The sequence below is a fragment of the Psittacula echo genome (genome assembly GCF_963264785.1).
Source record: "Psittacula echo genome assembly, chromosome: 12".
Taxonomy (NCBI): Eukaryota; Metazoa; Chordata; class Aves; order Psittaciformes; family Psittacidae; genus Psittacula; species Psittacula echo.
Genome location: NC_137747.1, coordinates 13395658 through 13413545, shown reverse-complemented (window position 1 = coordinate 13413545; position 17888 = coordinate 13395658). Strand labels below are relative to the sequence as shown.

The window sequence follows — 17888 nt, the reverse complement described above, 5'->3', positions numbered from 1 at the left end:
TAAGCCTGTAAAACCTCAAACCAAACTCACAATGGAATCATCATAAAATGGAATGAATCCCAGCCTGGTTTGAATTGGAAGGGACCTTAAAGCTCATCCAGCTCCAACCCCCTGCCACGGGCAGGGACACCTTCCACTACAGCAGGCTGCTCCAAGCCCCTGTGTCCAGCCTGGCCTTGAACACTGCCAGGGATGGGGCAGCCACAGCTTCTCTGGGCACCCTGTGCCAGCGCCTCAGCACCCTCACAGGGAAGAGCTTCTGCCTATCATCTAATCCGCTTCCTGAGCTGCTGCTCACACTCTGGGGGTGCAGCCCAGCACACAGGGGTTCTGGGCTCAAGCACACACTGAAGCTGGGCCATGGGGACCTTCTCCTCACCCAGCACCCCCAAGTCCTTCTCCTCAGGGCTGTTCCATCCTGTTTCTCCCAGCCTGTGTTTGTGCTGGGGATTGCCCTGACCCAGGGACAGGACCTTGCACTTGGCCTTATTGAACTTGCTATTCAGGCAACCAATTGGTTTGAGAGTATCTGAATCACATCTGATGAATGAGCATAGCAGAATTTAAGGGGAAGCTGCTTCACTTCCTAATAAAATTCACATTGTGAGGTACAACACTTTCCATTATGAAACTAAAAAAATATATTCTGAGAGTCTGACTCAAGTTCAATAATTTAAATTGATGAGGAAAACAGAATCAGGTGTTATCCAGGAAGACCTGTCCCAGTACTGCAAGCTTAGAGTTAAAAGACTGACTGGGGCAACTCAGAAGGGAGTGTGAGCTCTTCTTGGAGTTCCTTTTCTCTCCACCTTTCTCTGATGAAGCATCTTCAGGGTCTTTTGCACCTTCTCCTTCATCATGGGTGGAAGAGCTCTTTAAAGAAAATTTCTTGGGTTTCTTCAGTGAATAGAATTCCCGCATCAAATCCTCCACCTCCCACTGCTCTTCCTTACGCTCCCTACAGCAGTGCAGGGCAGCAGGGTCGATGGGATGAGCTTCAGTGTTGAAGATGTATCCTCCAGCATTCAAGACGCATTCCCCATATGGTGTAATGACCACATCAAAGTCTGATCCATCATTGTGAATGAAGTTGTCTGGGTCAAAGAGCAGGTACAAGTATTTGATTGTTTCAGCCAAAAAGAAGGATTCCATGCGATTATCCAGCCTGTGATCCCGCAAGTCTTTGATCTACAGGAGAAGAAATACAGTGGGTCACAGTAATATTGAATTCAATAAGCCATGAACTGAGGGGGAAAAGTAAAACCAGCAATTCATTTCAGTTAAACAGCACAGTACGGCACCAATTCACCCTGTATTTTAAACAGATGTATGCAAATACAGCAACAAGGTTCCAGATGTTTGGAATTAGCACAGTCTAGTGATAAGGAATAGGAAATAAGCAAGCAGGAGAAATGCATTTCCTAACTGGGCAAGGAGGAGAAGAGGGAGGAAGCTTCCCATCATTTTCCCTACCAAAAAAGCCCACAACATAAGGCTTTTACCTACTTCCCAATCACAAAGCTTAATTTCCAATATTTATATGGATTTTTTTGTAAACCAGAGCTTGAAATCTTCCATTGAATGATTTTAGAGAAATCACACCCTGCAGTTCTCTTGTGTTTGATCAGATTTTCAAGACACAGTGGGAAATCACAACCACACAATTGGCAGGCAGAGCCTGCACATGAGCCTTCCTGCTGCATGGAGCACCAAGTAGCTAGAAAGATACAAGAGGCATGAGAAGCTGCTGATGTTTTCTCATGCTTGGGCTCTGTTGCCCATGCCAGAATTCAGCCAGTGTTCAGGATGTGAGGGAAGTTATCACCAGTAACATGAGCAGCCATTACCAGGTCAGCTTCAGAGAAATACAAGGTGCTTGTTTGAAAACAAAATCATGTTTCAACTAAAGCAATCACTTGCCTCAATGGCAAAGTATCATTTCTGAGAACACTTTCTGAAAGCTGATGCTTAGCAGCCATTCAGCTGACTTAGCAGTTGATTTAACACTTACAGTTGCAAATCCACAGTCCACCTTGCTAATTTTCTCTATTGACTCCACTGCATCTCTTCCCAGTTCCAAGAGTGTGGGATCTCTTGTAGCACGGTACAGATACATCGCGCTCTCAATCAGCTCTGCAGAAAAACCCCCGACATTTGCAAAACATCAAGATTAGCAAGCCATGGACATAGGAAAGAAGGGATATTCCTTTAACTACTTTCTACACACTGCTTCAGGATGCTGAGGTGAACAGCCCAGCTTGCCTTGTGTCTCCTCTGGCTCAAAGCATCTGTTCTCCTGAGGATGTGCTACAAAGAAATTCACTGTAACCAGATTGCATCAGCTCAGGTAAGAGTGAATAATGCTCCCCTCCCACATTCAGGGAGTGGGAGGGTAGTAAAAGAGAGTAAGATTAGAACAGATGTCAAAGGAAGAAAAGAAAGATGCTCCTAGAAAGAATTATGAAGAAATTCACTCCCCAAAATGCAATTTTTAATACTGTAAGCCCCAAACTGGGGTATCTAAAACACCATTAAGCAAGCACTGTGGAAATACTCTATATAGGCAATGTATGCACTGTGATGTGTTTATTTACTAAAGAAACTGGGATGCTGTAATACATTTTGGGATGCTACAATACATTAGAAGTTAATGCTGATGCGTTTTTTTGGTGCAAGTGTCCAATTCAAAAACATCTTTGTTTAAAGAAGGATGAATGCCCCATCTCTGGCAGCGTTCAAGGCCAGGCTGGACAGAGCTTGGAGCAACCTGGCCTAGCTGAGGAGTCTGTGGCAGGAGGTTGGAACTGCATGAGCTTCAAGGACCCTTCTAACACAAACCAGTCTGGGATTCTATGAATGTAGATGTCACCTGAACACTCAGCTCTAAAGGAAATTAATGATTCTAATTATTCAGATTATGTCACTGTAGTATCACAGACAACATACAATCCTATTATATATATTAACATATATATTAATAATATATATGATGCTAATAATATTATATACTATATATTTATATAGTATAATAGTATATAATTATATATAATTATAATAATATATTAATAATATATGTTAATTATATGTCTTATATAAACAATATAATATATATTAATTTTATATATATATTAAGCTGAGCTGAGCTTTACTAGTGCAACTAGAATTGGTTTATTTTGGGAACTCAGCAGAACTAGTGGTCTGTCCATACTCGCTTTCACTTCCTAAATGTAAAGAACACAAGCAGTAGCATCAACATTTTGCATGACTCTAAACCATCCCATGTTGGACAATCTAACACTTATACAAGTCAAAACCTACATTGGGAACCCAGCTCATTAACATGCCCCATTTATATAGTAACACTACGGTCTGCTTCCTCTAAATGTAGCCCTGCCTGTGTGAAGGGCTTTGACTATGGAGATCACTGGTAAAACACATGCAGGAACTAAGTCAAAGCAAAACTAGGGAGGAACTTTCAGGGGGTAGGTAACATTCGATTGGACCACCATAGCAAGAGCAGCATTCTATGTTCCTTTTGATTTCACTTGTGCTTACCAGGCCTGAGTGGATATCCTTCCCTCTTGTCCACTGTGTAGCCCTGGGGAATGTTGTAGAACTCCGGCAGCCCACCAAACTGCTTCCAGACAGTGTAGTAGTTGAGGAAGGTTCTCATGGCATTATTTACATCCCCGATGAGGCTCTGAGAGAGAGGGAACAATTAGCAAAGCAACATCTGGATTAAGAAGAAACAGCACAGGAATCAATGCAATAACACTGCTATAGTCAAAGCAAGAGAGAGTGACAGAAACAGGTTGTTCAGGTCTGAGGGGTGTAACTAATACTTGGGCATGATGTCTTGAGACTGAAGAGGAGACAGATGCTGCTTTTCTGTTGGATCACAATCCACACACCTGAAATTATAGGAAGTCTTAATGATTTTCACCTATAGGAGGTTGTGTTTATTCAGTCAACATTTCTTTTAGTCAATCACAGCATCCAGTCCATTTCAATGGGGATAAAGTCCCAGACCTTTGGTCTGATCAGAAAGCAAACCATGAACAGGAAAGGATTCATATAAATAAAGCATTTATGAGGGGGTGGAAAAAGAGGTGTGATTTTCTTTTTCCTTACATTCCCAACTAGATTATGAGCCCACTGTCAGTGGAGTTTGCTACAACAAAACTACCCTCTGTCATTCTTAATGGGAGACTCTTTATAGACCATAGAGTCAACACCTCCTCTTCCACAGGCTCAAGACTAGGGCAGATTTCACGAGAGAGCAAGCCAAACTTTTAAAGCAACACAGATGAGGGTTCTATTCAGAACTTCTGTATTAAAAACAGATGAACAAAAATCACCACATGGTATTACAGCTCCTACCTGTAGGCCTGGCCAGTAGGCCTCCAGGGACTGAAACACAGGCATGGACACTGTTCCTTTGTACATCTGAACCCAGAGGTACCAGTCATCAAACTTTGTGTAATTTTTGATAGCTTTGTTATATTCTATAGGGAAACACAGAGGGGTTGGTAACAACAACAAAAATATCTCTTCTTTTAAGAGCAAGAGAAGCCCCTTTTTCACTTGAACCATGATAAATGACTAACTTCTCAGGATGCTCACTTTGGTTACTCTTTGTCATCACAGACTGTTCAAAATTATTACAACAAAGGCTTCAGGAACAGTCTTGAATCATAGAACCACTGAATGGTTTGGGTTGGAAAGAACCTTAAGACCATCCAGTTCCAAACTCCCTGCCATGGGCAGGGACACCTTATACCAGACCATGTTGCCAAGGCCCTGTCGAACTTGGCAATGTACCCTATTAGAGTTACATCTTCCACAGTCTCACATGCAAAGTTTTTACAAGGAGCCAATCCTGGGACTCTTCACTCAGGACACAAACTACTCACCCAGAAACATGGACATCAGCTCCTCGTCCTGCAGGAGAATGGCTCCTTTGACCAGGTATTCAAAGTAGGAGTCCACTCCTGCCCCAATGCCAGCATCTTGGGCGACCCACTTGGCAGTTATCACATCAATGTGGTTGCCAACCTGGAAGAAGCAAGGGAGGATAAAAACGGGAGTTCAAGTGGAAAAAAAGCCTATCTCCTAAACAATAATGCCCACACCACCACCACATGACACGTTTGAGCTTTCTTTACACTATTTCACAGATTCAATGTCCATTCCAACTAGTATTTTGTCCATTGCAAGACACATTTATCAGTATCAGAGAAGTACAAACTGTAGAAAATGTAATTTTACCATTTCGAGCTTCCAGTATGAACACTGCACTGGCCAAACCAAAGCACCATTATGCTACTGCAAAAAGGCACAATTTCAACATGACGTGACTGGTCCTAATTCTGATCTTACAAGAGAGTAAAGAAGGATGAAGAGGTCCAGAAACAGTAAACAAGGACGTCAAAGGCATGAGAGCTGCCATGCTGATATTTAAAAAGATCCTTCAAACCTGGGACTCTTCAGCCTAGAAACAGACCCAGCTGATGGAGTATAAAATACACAATCATGACTTGCTTGGCATGAAAAAAACCCAGCTACTAAGTTTCTTTCCTGAACAAGGCTTAGGGGTATAAACCAAAACTAAACAGATGCCAAAGCAAACAGAAGGGAACACTTCTTCCTACCGCATGTAACAAATCTGTCCCTTTTTACATACACAACACTAGGAGTTCACATGGCTTCAAAAAGCAGCTACAGAATTAGCTGAAGAAAAACTGAACACAGAGATAATACTTCTGGCTCTGGCTAATCCTAAACCACCAAAGCTGTAGAGGCTGGTAACATCCTGTTGCACTTGCCATACTTGTATTCTCTTCTGTAGGCCATTGTCCCAGCAGGCATCAGACAGACCTTTCATTTAATCTCTTAGAGCTGCTGTTACAAAACCAGCAATACCCAGTGGGAGGTGTTGATCTGTTCTGGAGCAGAACAATGGCATAATGTTGGGCAGAGATGTGGATGCTGCAGGTGTTCAGGAACAATGTGAAATACAAGACTTCCGCCCAGTTCTTAGCACTGGTTATTTATCTAGTTCCATCTCCTCTCTCTTTATGCTTTTTTATGCTTAGAGCTGCATCAACAAAACTACACAAAAAGCAAGCCAGCAAATTCAAAGTCCATTCTTCACTCACCAGCCCAATATCTGAGCGATTCTTCCACAGTGCCTTCAAAGCCTTCCTGGCAACGTCCTCAAACACTGGATCACCAGTGAGGTGGCTTAAAGTGGCAAATTCCACTATAAATGTCCCAATTCCAGCAGTACAGGTAACTGGGGTCTCCCCAGGGTTTACTCCATGCAGCAAGTTCACTGTTCCATATGGCATCCCAGTTGGGGTCTGAAAAGCTGAAACATAAGATTTGGGGTTCCCTCTTATGTCTGACACTCTCAAACATGTGACTCACATTCCACTGCACACAGGCAAGAAGCAGGACTGGAGCAACTGCAGTAACTGCAAAGAATGAAGTGAGAAGTAGAATGTGATCCTGGGAGGGGCAGAGGGGGCTCTCCAAGCTACCCAGAGTCCTGGGAAGGTACTGCAGATACCTTCCAGCCTGCCCAGAGCAGCATTCCTGCCTTTATTTCTTACAGCACAAGCAGGGTAGTCAAAATGAACTAAACCCATTGGACAGCAAAGTGCAAACACTGAGCTTGTGATTGCTGAGTGGTAGCCTAGCCCCAGATGCCCACCACACAAGGAAACAGTGCCATGCTATCAGGGACACATCTCAGCAGCAGCTCACAAAGGGGTAGATAAGGCTGCATCTTATTGTCTTTACAAGCTGCTGTTTCACAGTCTTTATTTATTATTTATCCTAAATATATTTCCCCTCAAGAAGCAACAAACAATCTGAAACACATATAACACTTGGCATGCATTTATCCAACTGGTATCCCGCACTTCACAATGTTCTCCCAGAAAATGAAACTTGCTTTGAGCTCAGGGAGCACAGAACCCTTTATGAGTATGCTCATCAAGCAGCACCACCTTCACCAAACACACCGGTCACCTCATGAGCCACGGCACAGAGACACAGACCACAAGAGTTCTCACCTGGTAGGAGCTTGCGAGCTGCTTCCTCTGCCATCCTCAGGAGAGGCCCAGAGCATGGCCAGCCCACTTCCACCTCAACACCAGCCTTCTTGGACAGCAAGTGAGCTGAGAGGAGGCCACCCACCACTGGAAGAAGCACAGTAACAATCACAGAATCACAGAGTAGTTTGGGTTGGAAAGGACCTTAAGACCATCCAGTTCCAATGCCACGAGCAGTGACACCTCATCCTAGACCATGTTGCCCAAGGCTCTGTCCAACCTGGCCTTGAACACCGCCAGGAATGGAGCATTTACCATTTCTCTGAGCAACCTGTTTCATTGTCTCACCACCCTCAGGGTAAAGGATCCCATCAAAGAAGCTGGGCAGGAGTCAAATCTGATACCCGTTGTATTTATCATGATGCAATGGCAGTGTTTGGGAGATGGCTCATCCTTAACAGTCAGGACACAGCCTGATTCAACATGCCACAGAAGAATGGTTTGCTTCTTCCTGCCCGTTTACAACAGGTAGCAGATTTATTTCTTCCATTAGTTTAGAAGCATCAGATCCTTCTTGCCCTACTACACCTGCACTGTCCTGCAGACAATCAGAGAGCTAACAGTATAATGAACATGAACCTCTAAGAGAGGAATTTAGTTTCTTGCAGACAGTTTAATACTATGTGTAAAGTGATACAGTGTCCTGTATTACTTTACATCTTATGTAATACAATCTTAAATTCCTTGGAGGAAAGCATCCAAGCCAGAGTTAGCACAGAGAAATTACACTGCTGCAAAAACTGCCTCAGCAATATTTGATAGGAGAAACACAAAAAGCAGAACTAACAGTTTTGTTCCCTGACAGTGTCTTTTAGTTGGATGGCACTGAAGGAGTTCAGCATTCAACTGGGTACAAGACTTGTGATTTTCAATAAAGACAGTCAAGTTTCACTTATGACACTAAAGCAAGAAATTAATAACATCTATTTCAAAACAGTATGGAAAACCATGATCCAATTTGTGGCGTTTCAGTGGAAAAGATGCTTATTTCAGAGCTGCAGACCTGGCACCAGCACACTGAGACTGCCACATCTGCTTCTGTTTGCACTGAGGCAGGAAGCAAAGAGCTGACGTGCAAAGACCAAAAAGAAGTGACATTTGTCTGGGATTTTTCTGTTGGTGTGCCTGTCCTCTCACACTGCATTTACAAACTCACTCTGTCCCCTACCTCACATGACCTCTGGGTACAGTTCAGAGGCTCCTACAGGAACACTGTGGAAAAAGCCCACCTCACCTCGAATGTTAGTTTCAAAGACAGATGCATTGACATCAATATCAAAATCCACTCCTTCCCGCAGCACACCAACGACTCGCTGGAACTCGGAAACATTTCCCAAGATCTGCAGGGAACAACAGAGAACAAGGCTTAGAGTTCACAGGAAAACAAAGGTGCAAGTCAGTGTTAGGGACTAATTCTTGGTTTGTTTTATTATTTTGTGAAATCATTAATTACAAAGAGTATTTAAAAAAGTGATAACCAGCCTCATCTGGCCTGCATCAGCACCAGTGTGGCAGCAGGGCCAGGGCAGGGACTGTTCCGCACCTCAAATCCTGTGTTCAGCTCTGGGCCCCTCACTCCAACAGAGACATTGAGGGGCTGGAGTGGGGCCAGAGAAGGGCAATGGAGCTGGTGCAGGGCCTGGAGCACAGTGTGATGGGGAAGGGCTGAGGGACCTGGGGGGTTCAGTCTGGAGAAGAGAAGGCTCAGGGGGGACCTGATCGCTCTCTACAACTGCCTGAGAGGAGGATGGAGCCAGGAGGGGCTGGGCTGTGCTCCCAAGGAACAAGGGATGGGACAAGAGAAAATGGCCTCAAGCTGCACCAGAGGAGATTTAGATGGAGATGAGCAACAATTCCCTCCCCAAACGGTGCTCAGGCATTGGAACAGGCTGCCCTGGGCAGTGCTGGAGTCACCGTCCCTGGTTCACAAACCATGTAGATGAGGCCCTCAGTGCCATGGGTTAGTGGTGGCCTTGGCACTGCTGAGGAACAGTTGGACTTGATGATCTTAAAAGTCTTTTCCAACCCAGTTGATTCTTTGATCTCATTCCAAAATGCTTTCTCCACACACACTGTAGGTCTTTATCCCTGAACCTGAAGGTGGGAGGCCTAGGGCCAGAGCACAGTGAAATGTGAAGGCTCCCTGGTCAATCAGTGACTGTACTGGTGCTACCGTGTAAAACACAGGTGTGAAGGAGGCTGACAGTGGCCTTGAGCGGCTGAAGGCCGGGACGGAGCCGCGGGCACGCACAGGGCCGGGCCCCAGGGCTGGGGACAGCCCGTACTCACTAGCAGCGTGTCCAGGGCGTCGATCAGCGTGAGGGAGAAGCTGTGCGAGGAGAGAGTCGCGGTGAGGCCCAGCGGCAGCGCCCAGCGGCCGGGCGCCCAGGCCCGGCCCCGCGGCGGGCGGGCGTGGGGGATGCCCCGGCCCGGCCCCTACCTGCCCCAGGTGTCCTGCCCATCGCAGGTGAGCGGCCGCAGCTCGTCGTAAGGGAAGGCGCTCTCCAGGTAGTGCTCGTAAGCGTGGTAGAACATGGCGCGCACCCGCTCCCTGCGGCACAAGCACAGAGCGCTCAGCCCCGCTGCGGCTCGGTGCCGCCCGTCCCCACCGCCCGGGCCCGCACTTACCGGTACGACGTCACATCCAGCCCGCGAGCGGCCGCGCCGGGGCCCGCCGGCGGCCCCGGGAGCCGCAGCGCCCACAGACACAGCAAGGACCCGAGCGAGCGCAGCACAACCACCGCCATGACGGCACCACCGGCCGCAGCCAATGGGAGCTCTAGGGGCAGGCAGCGCATGCGCACGCCGCCGGAAGTACCTGACAGTGCGCGTCCTCTTCCGGTGCGTCGGTTTTATCGGCTACGCGTGGCCGGGACTCCCCATCGCAGGCACGGGGAGCGCCTACGGGCAGCAGTGGGTATCCTGGGCGGGCTGGCGCTGTGGCGCTGGCAGCAGTGGAGGTGATAGCAGCTGTGGGACCTGGAAATAGATACAAGTATCTGAGCTCTTGTAGTGGTGATGTGTGTGGTAATGACATGGTACCAGCGGAGGTGCCGGCTGCCAGGGAAGAGGAGATGGTTCCTGGCACCATCCCTGTGCATTTCTCTCTGGCTATGGGGCAGGAAGGGGTGCAGGATATTCGAGGAGGAGCTGGGAGGTTTCTGGCCTGTGGGCTGCCCTCCTAACAAACCATCCTCATGGTCTTTTTCCCTTCTTAAATCCAGTTTAGTGTGGTGCATCCAGACCTGCTTCAGGAAACACAGTGAGCCTGCCCCATGGAGCTGTGTGGTGCTGTCACCCTCTGCAGTGCAGGTGGGCTGCACATCCTGGTGTGATGCTCAGTGTCGCAGCAGGACAGGCTCTGAGGCAGCCTGGCTCGCAGCAGCCCTGTTCCCTGCAAGAGCAGTGAGTCCCCAGGGATATCAGCACTGTAGCTCACGCCAGGGAGGATTTCCATGCTCACACTCCCCATGTGATTACACTGATTTTAGCACCCTTGAACCAGCAGGTTCTGTTTTAACGTCAGAGTGATTGGCACATCCCTCGTTACACCTGCATCTTTAGACTTCAGTTGATCCAGAGTGAATCCTTCCTTTTCTCCCCATGCATGCCTGTAGGTGAGGAAGAGTGAGGTGGGACTGTATCATGGAGAGCAGAAACAAGAAGTAATAAGCCAGTCCTCTTGTGTGGCAAAGGTGCAGCATATAGAAATCAATACTGAAGCAGCTTGCTCACCGGAGAGGAAGGGATGCAAATAACCCAATGCTTTGTCATTTCATGCTGGCATTTGGCACTGAGAGAGCTGGCTGTTGGTGTTCTTTAATGACAAAACCCACTTTTTACCCCACGGCTCCTCTCGCGGGGCTGTCCCACTAGGTGTCACTGCACACTCGTGTTCCCATGTGTGCCCGCAGCTCTGCTCCGTGCAGCAATAAACAGCCACCGAGTAATTTCAGCATATTATTTGTTTGCTGCAGCTGTAATTCAGGTTTCTGGGGCCATACATCATAAGGCTGTCTGCTTGCTTATTCCATGGCTCAAGGCTGCTGGAGTATATCTCACTGTGTCCCTGGGAAAATCAACCTCTTGAAGCTGATTTCACTAAAAGCTGTCACAGTACATTGCTGGAGTGCCTTTTATTAAAGTTTATTTTCCAGACTGATATTTAACAGTGTTCTAGACCACTGTCATTTACCATCGGCTGGAACAGCAACTGCTCTATCAAAGTCACTTATTGCATTCTAAAAGTTGACTCAAGTATTTTTAACCAGATAAAGTGTGTGAGTGGAAAGAAACCCAGGACAAGACAGAGGCAGAGCCCTACAGTGTCTGTTCCCTGGCATCATGGCATTGGAGGAAGGGGACTCCATTGGCGCAACATCACAGGCACTAATTGCACTAATTGAAGCGCGATCATTAGTGCCTGCACCCTCTAAGCATTTGAAAAACATTTTCATGACGAAGAATGTAGCAAAGTGTAACAAAATCAGCTGTTCATCATGAAAGAGCTTCCTGTCAGCCTGCAAGGACCAGGAGTAGCAAAGACCAAACCAAGGGATGAGCAGAGGATGGTGTAAATTGGACTGAATTTATCTTTTTATCTTTCTTAATATTACTTATCTCCTATGGAGCCAGGCTGAGAGAGCTGGGCTGGGTCAGCCTGGACAAGAGAAGGCTCCTGAAGGGGAGACCTTAGAGCAGCTCCAGTGCCTAAAGGGGCTGCAGGAAACCTGGAGAGGGGCTTGGGACAAGGGCCTGTGGGGACAGGCCAAGGGGAATGGCTTTAACCTGCCAGAGGGGAGACTGAGATGAGCTCTTAGGCAGAAGCTCTTCCCTGTGAGGGTGCTGAGGCGCTGGCACAGGGTGCCCAGAGAAGCTGTGGCTGCCCCATCCCTGGCAGTGTTCAAGGCCAGGTTGGACACAGGGGCTTGGAGCAAGCTGCTCCAGTGGAAGGGGTCCCTGCCCATGGCAGGGGTTGGAGCTGGATGAAGTTTAAGGTCCTTTCCAACACAAACCAGGCTGGGATTCTGGGAATTGCTGCTGCAGGGACTGGGCAGTGCCTGGGATAGCCAACGGGATCAGAACTGTGTTGGTTGTGTTTGGTGCAGTTTCTGGGTGCAGTTTGTGAGAGCCCTTCCAGCAGCTCCCGTTGAGCACCCTGGGCTGGACTGGGGAGGCAGCTAGGGCTGCCTTCTCCCAATCACTTGCTGCTCTGCCTCCTGACATAGCCACAGGTTTATTGCAAGCCCCACTGAAACAAGGTTACTTTGTGTTGCCCCCACAGCCCCGTCACCGAGGGGCTGGGAACTGTCTGTCCTGTGTCCAGAGGGGAGAGCACCCTGTCTGTGCTGCTGCGGCTGCTGCAAGGTCTCTAAGCATAGGAGATGCAGCAGCTTCCAAGTAGTGGTGTGGCAACCCCCTGTGTGTTCATGAATAAACACAAATACAACTGATGGCATGGAAATTGTTTGGGAGAAAGGGTGGTTCTCAGTGTGGCTGTGGCACATACTAGAGGAATGTTACTGTGGTGTGCATATAATAGACAAGTTACATAGGCTTTAATGCAATAAATCATGGAAGATGCAGGGACAGAGCATGTTTTAGGCTGCATCAGAGTCAAGCGCTGCTTCATCTGCCTCACTCCAGCTTGTCAGGGTGTCTGTACTGGCAGAATAATAGGAAGTTTCATTTGGCTGTGGGAGAGGTTGTAATTACAGAGGCGTTCAACACTTGGTTTATGACATTTACGCTGAGGACTTGTTTACTACTTGCTATTACCATAAGTGGTGCTGTTGCCCTGCTTGCAGTTTTGATGGCCATTAACATGGAAACTATATGTAAATGAGGATTGTCCATTAATATTTATAATTCACGGTGGAATGTGAGAGTTTGTGATGAGAGGAACTGTGAGCAGGAGGTTTATGAACACTGAAAACTGTTGCTAAGGTGGTTCTCTTGAAATCATTTTCCTTTGCAGCCCAACATCCATTCTTAATTTTAGTAGCACATATAGCAGGGTGGAAACGATGATTGATTTTCCTCCAAGTGCTGTGGGCTGCTTCAGTCGAGATTTCACTCTAAAAGACTAGACATTACCAATTGCTTTTTATAACTTCAGAATTGATTTTATTTGTTTAGCACCTGACTAACATAATAAAAGAGAAAAGAAATCCAGCTAAAGAGGAGACACAGCAAACTGACAGGCTGCCTGGTTTGTGGCTTTCCTTTTGGTGCTGTGATTTTTAGCCATGCTGCAATTGAGGCAGGAAAAAGCTGGACTCCCAGCCCCAGCTGCCTAGGGGTGACTGGTGAGGTGTCCCAGTGCTGCACAGCCCTGCTCCCCCCAGCAGAGAGTATGAGTAGGGGAGGTCTCACCAAGGAGGCACTTGGCAGGCAGAAACAACAGCAAAAGATGAGAAAGGGAGAGCTGACATGGCATCACTCCAGCATAGATTCGTAGAATCATAGAACAGTTCGGGTTGGAAAGGACCTTAATATCATCTAGTTCCAACCCCCTGGCTTCAACTGAGTCTCTTTAAACCTCTTAATGATTTTTCTTTCACTAACTAACTAACTAACTATCTATCTAACTAACTAACGGACTAATGTAGGAGCTGTAGGTAGGCAGCAACCAGAGAATTAATGCAGTGAGTCTCCCGTTCCAAACAGGTCTCTTCCAAACAGGGCCATGCGGAAGCTGTCTGCACTACATTCCCAAAGAATGGTGGCTTTATATAGAGTTTGAATGCTTTATGCAAGTCTGGCTTGCTGCTGGGATTTTGACAAGTGAGAAAGCAAAAATAAAACCCAGTTTGCATCAATGTGACTTGGTTTTTAGTATGGGGATTTATGCACCCATGTTAGCTGACATTGTTAGATTCCAAAGCTGCCACACCTGTGTGAATGAGGCTCCATTTTCTTTATCTGAGCTTGGATTTCCCATAGAGATTGTGGCTTTGATATATTTTTACCAGGAAGATTTAGAGGTGCTCAGAAGATTTGTGCCTGTAGAATACAGATGGGCCAACAGGGCAGGGCATGGGCATGGGACCCCTTCCAGTAGAGCAGCTTGCTCCAAGCCCCTGTGTCCAACCTGGCCTTGAACACTGCCAGGAATGGGGCAGCCACAGCTTCTCTGGGCACCCTGGGCCAGCGCCTCAGCACCCTCATTTGATTTTGACCTCGAAGTTCAAAAGACTTGTATGTCTGGGAGAATCCCCATCTTCACATTCACACAGTGAATCTGGTGAGAAGGGCTGATTTTACAGCTGGAGAGAAGCAATGAGAAATCCTTCCTTCTGGAAACACAGAGGAGGCAGAGACACTGTATTCCCTAGTTTATGACCATGTAAAACAAATTCACTGAAACTTGCCACTGCACAAGGATCTCCTACTGTTAGTAAAGGTCAGAGCAGAGGTGAGTTTGTTTCTCAAAGCAGGAGACCAGGAGAGTGTAACTGTACTGGTAACCGCTGCCAAAGGGATGCAGGACCAGGGGCAGGTGGGTTTGGAGCTTCTGTAGGGGTTTCCCTAGTGTTTGAGAAAAGGGAATTTTGAATCAGGCAGAGATGCACCAGAGCAGATCTGAGAAGTCGCTTTTTAGTGGTGGCCTTGGCAGTGCTGGGCTAATGGTTGATGATCTTAAAGACCTTTTCCAACCTGGTTGATTCTTTGGTTCTGTGATTCTGGTTCTCTCCAGCATTCACCTCCTTTTTGCCTTTTTCTGTTTGCTTTCAACCTAAAGCTACTTTATTGCCAGTACACAAAATATGTCATATATATGCCATGCATTAAGGCAGGCAGGTGACAACCCTGGTGGCTACCTTCTGTCCCTAGACTTAGTTTTTGACAGGGGTAAGTAGAAAGCTGCTCCCTGGTAGCGTTGTTTCAATCTGCTTGGGGTAATTGGCAAACCCTCAAAGACCCTGTGGAAATTACATTGATATTTGATAATGCTAATTTCTGACACAGAAATCACTATGAAAACAGCCCAGCCCGTTCCTGTGCAACTCTGAAGGCTCAGGATTGCAATGTGCTTATAAACAAGCTGTGATTCTTGGAGACCCACAGATTCAAGGAATGAGTCTTTCAGGAGAAAAGAAACCCAGTGCCCAAAACTTGCTCAAAGATCTCCAGTAAGGCTGTGGCTGCTCTCCTGGGCTTGGTGCTGTGCTGGCTGGAGGCTGCTCCCATATAACTCCTTTAGTCACCAAAGGATAGTTCCTGGGGGACTGTGGTGATCTGTGAGGGGGAGCAGGCTGGCAGGGGCTAGCATCCTGCATCCCAGCACCCTGCGGCATCTGGGTGCTGCTTCCACATTCATGGGCTGTCACCTGAAGGACTTCCCTAAGGCCTCAGCTCTGCAGCTCCCAGCAGGACCATAGGGATGTTTTGACCTCCCCTTTGCTGCCTGGCAAAGCCGTGGATGAGGACAGCTTTTGATGGGGAGAACCAGCCCAAAGCTGGCCACTTCTGCAGCAGCCTGGACAGAGATGCCAGCCAGAAAGCGAGGGGCTGGCAAAGATCTTTGTGTTGAAACCTCTCTGGTAAACATTTGGTGGTTTGTAGAGAAGTGAAAGAATGAAAACTTTGCTTTAAAAACTAAACTTTCAGTTTTCAGTTGTTTGGGATTATTGATAAAAATCAAGCATGTTTTCAGTGGCAGTGAGCTTTCAGAGCAGGGTTTGGTGGCTAACCACCCGCTCCCTCCGCGGTCAACCAGAGCTGTTTCGAAGGCAGTTTTAGAATCATAGAATGAACCAGGCTGGAAAAGACCTTTAAGATCATCAAATCCACCCATTCCCAAGCACTGCCAAGGCCACCACTAACCCATGGCACTGAGGGCCTCAGCTACACGGGGTGTGAACACTTGCAGGGACGGTGACTGCAGCCCTGCCCTGGGCAGCCTGTTCCAATGCCTGAGCACCCTTTGGGTAAGAAATTGTTCCTAATATCCAGTCTAAACCTCTCCTGGTGCAGCTTGAGGCTGTTTCCTTTTGTCCTGTCACTTGTTACTTGGGAGAAGAGACCAGTTTTGCACCTGAGTTGCTGGTCTGTGTCCCCAGAGAGCTCCTGCCCCTTTGGACAGTGCTGTGAGACACAGGTAGCTCCTGGGACCATGGGAGCCCCTGGAAGGCTTTCACTGTGCCCTTGTGATGCTCTGGTCTTCTCCCACGGAGAGCCTGTTCTGCTGCTGGCTGACAGCAGATGAGTGACCACAGCACTGCCGAGGAGTCAGGCAGGTGACAAAGCTGCCAACATGGGAATTACTGTTAAGGAAATCCCCATGTCTTTTTTGTTAACAATTATTCTGAGTGGTCAAACAGTGTCTGTGTCACCAGAGGACTGCTCTTCTGGCAGTTCCGCTGCTGCTGTCTGAACCCTCAAATGTCAGCATCAGGCAGGCTGCAGGGCTCCTTCCTCCCTTATTTGAAGATGATATTTATTTCTCCTCTATTAATGTTTTAGTAGGTAGCCAGACAAGTGCTGGCTCTGCTTTCATGGAGCAAAATGCATGTATTGAGGCAATCTTCACCGCTCCAGCTGGGAAGCCCCTTTAAGTCAGTGAGGTGACACAGTGGCAATGGACTCCGAAAGGACAGGCTTCCAGGTGGGAAGACAATGGGTTGGCAGTGCAAAACTCCCTACAATGACCTTCCAGCTCCACCAAAACAAAAGCAGGTTCCCACTGATGTCAGCATGGCAGGAGATCTGAGCTCCAGAGGTGGACATCCACTCTGGAAGTGACTGAGAGGACAGAACCACCTCCTACCTCCAAGCTTCTTGTCCCTGGTAAACCCAACTGGTTTATTTGGTGGTGTACAAAGAAGAAACTGGCAGTGGTGCAATGGGACACCCCAGCCATCAGGGCATTGATACCCCCATTCATCAGGGCATGGTTACCTGCAGCTCAAAGCAGGTAGGGGATGCCACAGTCCACAGAGGATGCTGCAGGTAGACAGGACCTTCTCTTGTATCCTTCCTACAGCATTTTGAGGGTGCAGTGCATTTATAACGGGTTTGTTGTTGTCCTCACGAGTCCCCATTTCAGTTTGTGCCCCATCTGCTTTTCAGTGTCAAATGTACCAGTGCTGTGGTTTGGGCATCTCATGGTTTCGGTTGTGATTTCTCAAAATTGGATGAGTACCAACCAGCAAATAACGACAACAAGGTCCCACCCTACCACAGAACCACACTGCAGCTTTGGGACCGGGTTTGATGGGATTCTGCCAACAGATCTGAGCTGACTTTTGCTCATTGTGAGACCTGGTTGTTGGGGCTCGTTTCCTGTCTTTTCCCCTTTCTTGTTTTCTTTTTGTGGTGTAACACAACATTGTGAGCTAAGCATTAGAAATGGGTTAGGACTTTACTGAACCATGGGTGGTGTTTTAAAGGCATTTTGAGAACATCTTCTTGTATCACTCCCTCAAAAAATGTAGAGACCCAAGTAAAATGTAGGTAAAATTCAGGTGATGAAGCTTATATAGATTTTAATCTAGCAAGTCCTTGTGGGTAATACCTTATACCAACATATATTTTCTGCATTTGTACACACGTGTACAGGTGAAAGGGCTGTTTTCATAGCTGGAAAGGGAAAATATGAAACTTCCCTCTGCTCTTTGGATATAGAAAAAAAATCCAGTGAGAAACACACAGAGATTTCTTTTGCACGTTAGGGATTGATCTTTTAACCTACAGTCAAGAGAAGCTCAAACTGGCTTTTGCAAGAGTCCTCACTAGTCCCTAGTAAGAGTCCTTACTAGTCCCTAC

At 47.2% G+C, this 17888-nt stretch overlaps 1 protein-coding gene across 2 annotated transcripts; it reads right to left on the bottom strand.

The window, feature by feature from the left end:
* Positions 1-659: 659 nt before the first annotated feature.
* Positions 660-9874, bottom strand: LOC308226476 (ER degradation-enhancing alpha-mannosidase-like protein 2). 2 transcript variants are annotated; one of them, XM_080628215.1, is made up of 11 exons: positions 9747-9874; positions 9559-9669; positions 9408-9447; positions 8353-8458; positions 7080-7205; positions 6159-6370; positions 4914-5055; positions 4381-4505; positions 3556-3700; positions 2012-2133; positions 660-1188 (listed from the first exon to the last, which is right to left on the bottom strand). In XM_080628215.1, the coding sequence occupies exons 1-11, from the start codon at positions 9863-9865 to the stop codon at positions 697-699; spliced, it is 1740 nt and encodes a 579-aa protein (XP_080484341.1). In that variant the 5' UTR covers positions 9866-9874; the 3' UTR covers positions 660-696. The 2 variants fall into 2 exon arrangements, with proteins under 2 accessions (XP_080484341.1, XP_080484342.1); XM_080628216.1 differs by lacking the exons at positions 9408-9447; positions 9559-9669; positions 9747-9874 and adding an exon at positions 9051-9383.
* Positions 9875-17888: the final 8014 nt, after the last annotated feature.

What these genes read in the sequence shown, in the direction of transcription:
- LOC308226476 (XM_080628215.1), bottom strand. Translation starts at nt 9,865, where the DNA reads ATGGCGGTGGTTGTGCTGCGCTCGCTCGGGTCCTTGCTGTGTCTGTGG. An exon ending in CTGGATGTGACGTCGTACCG is followed by an intron (nt 9,670 to 9,746) that starts GTAAGTGCGGGC and finishes CTTGTGCCGCAG; the next exon opens with GGAGCGGGTGCGCGCCATGT. An exon ending in CCTACTGGCCAGGCCTACAG is followed by an intron (nt 3,701 to 4,380) that starts GTAGGAGCTGTA and finishes CCTCTCTCTCAG; the next exon opens with AGCCTCATCGGGGATGTAAA.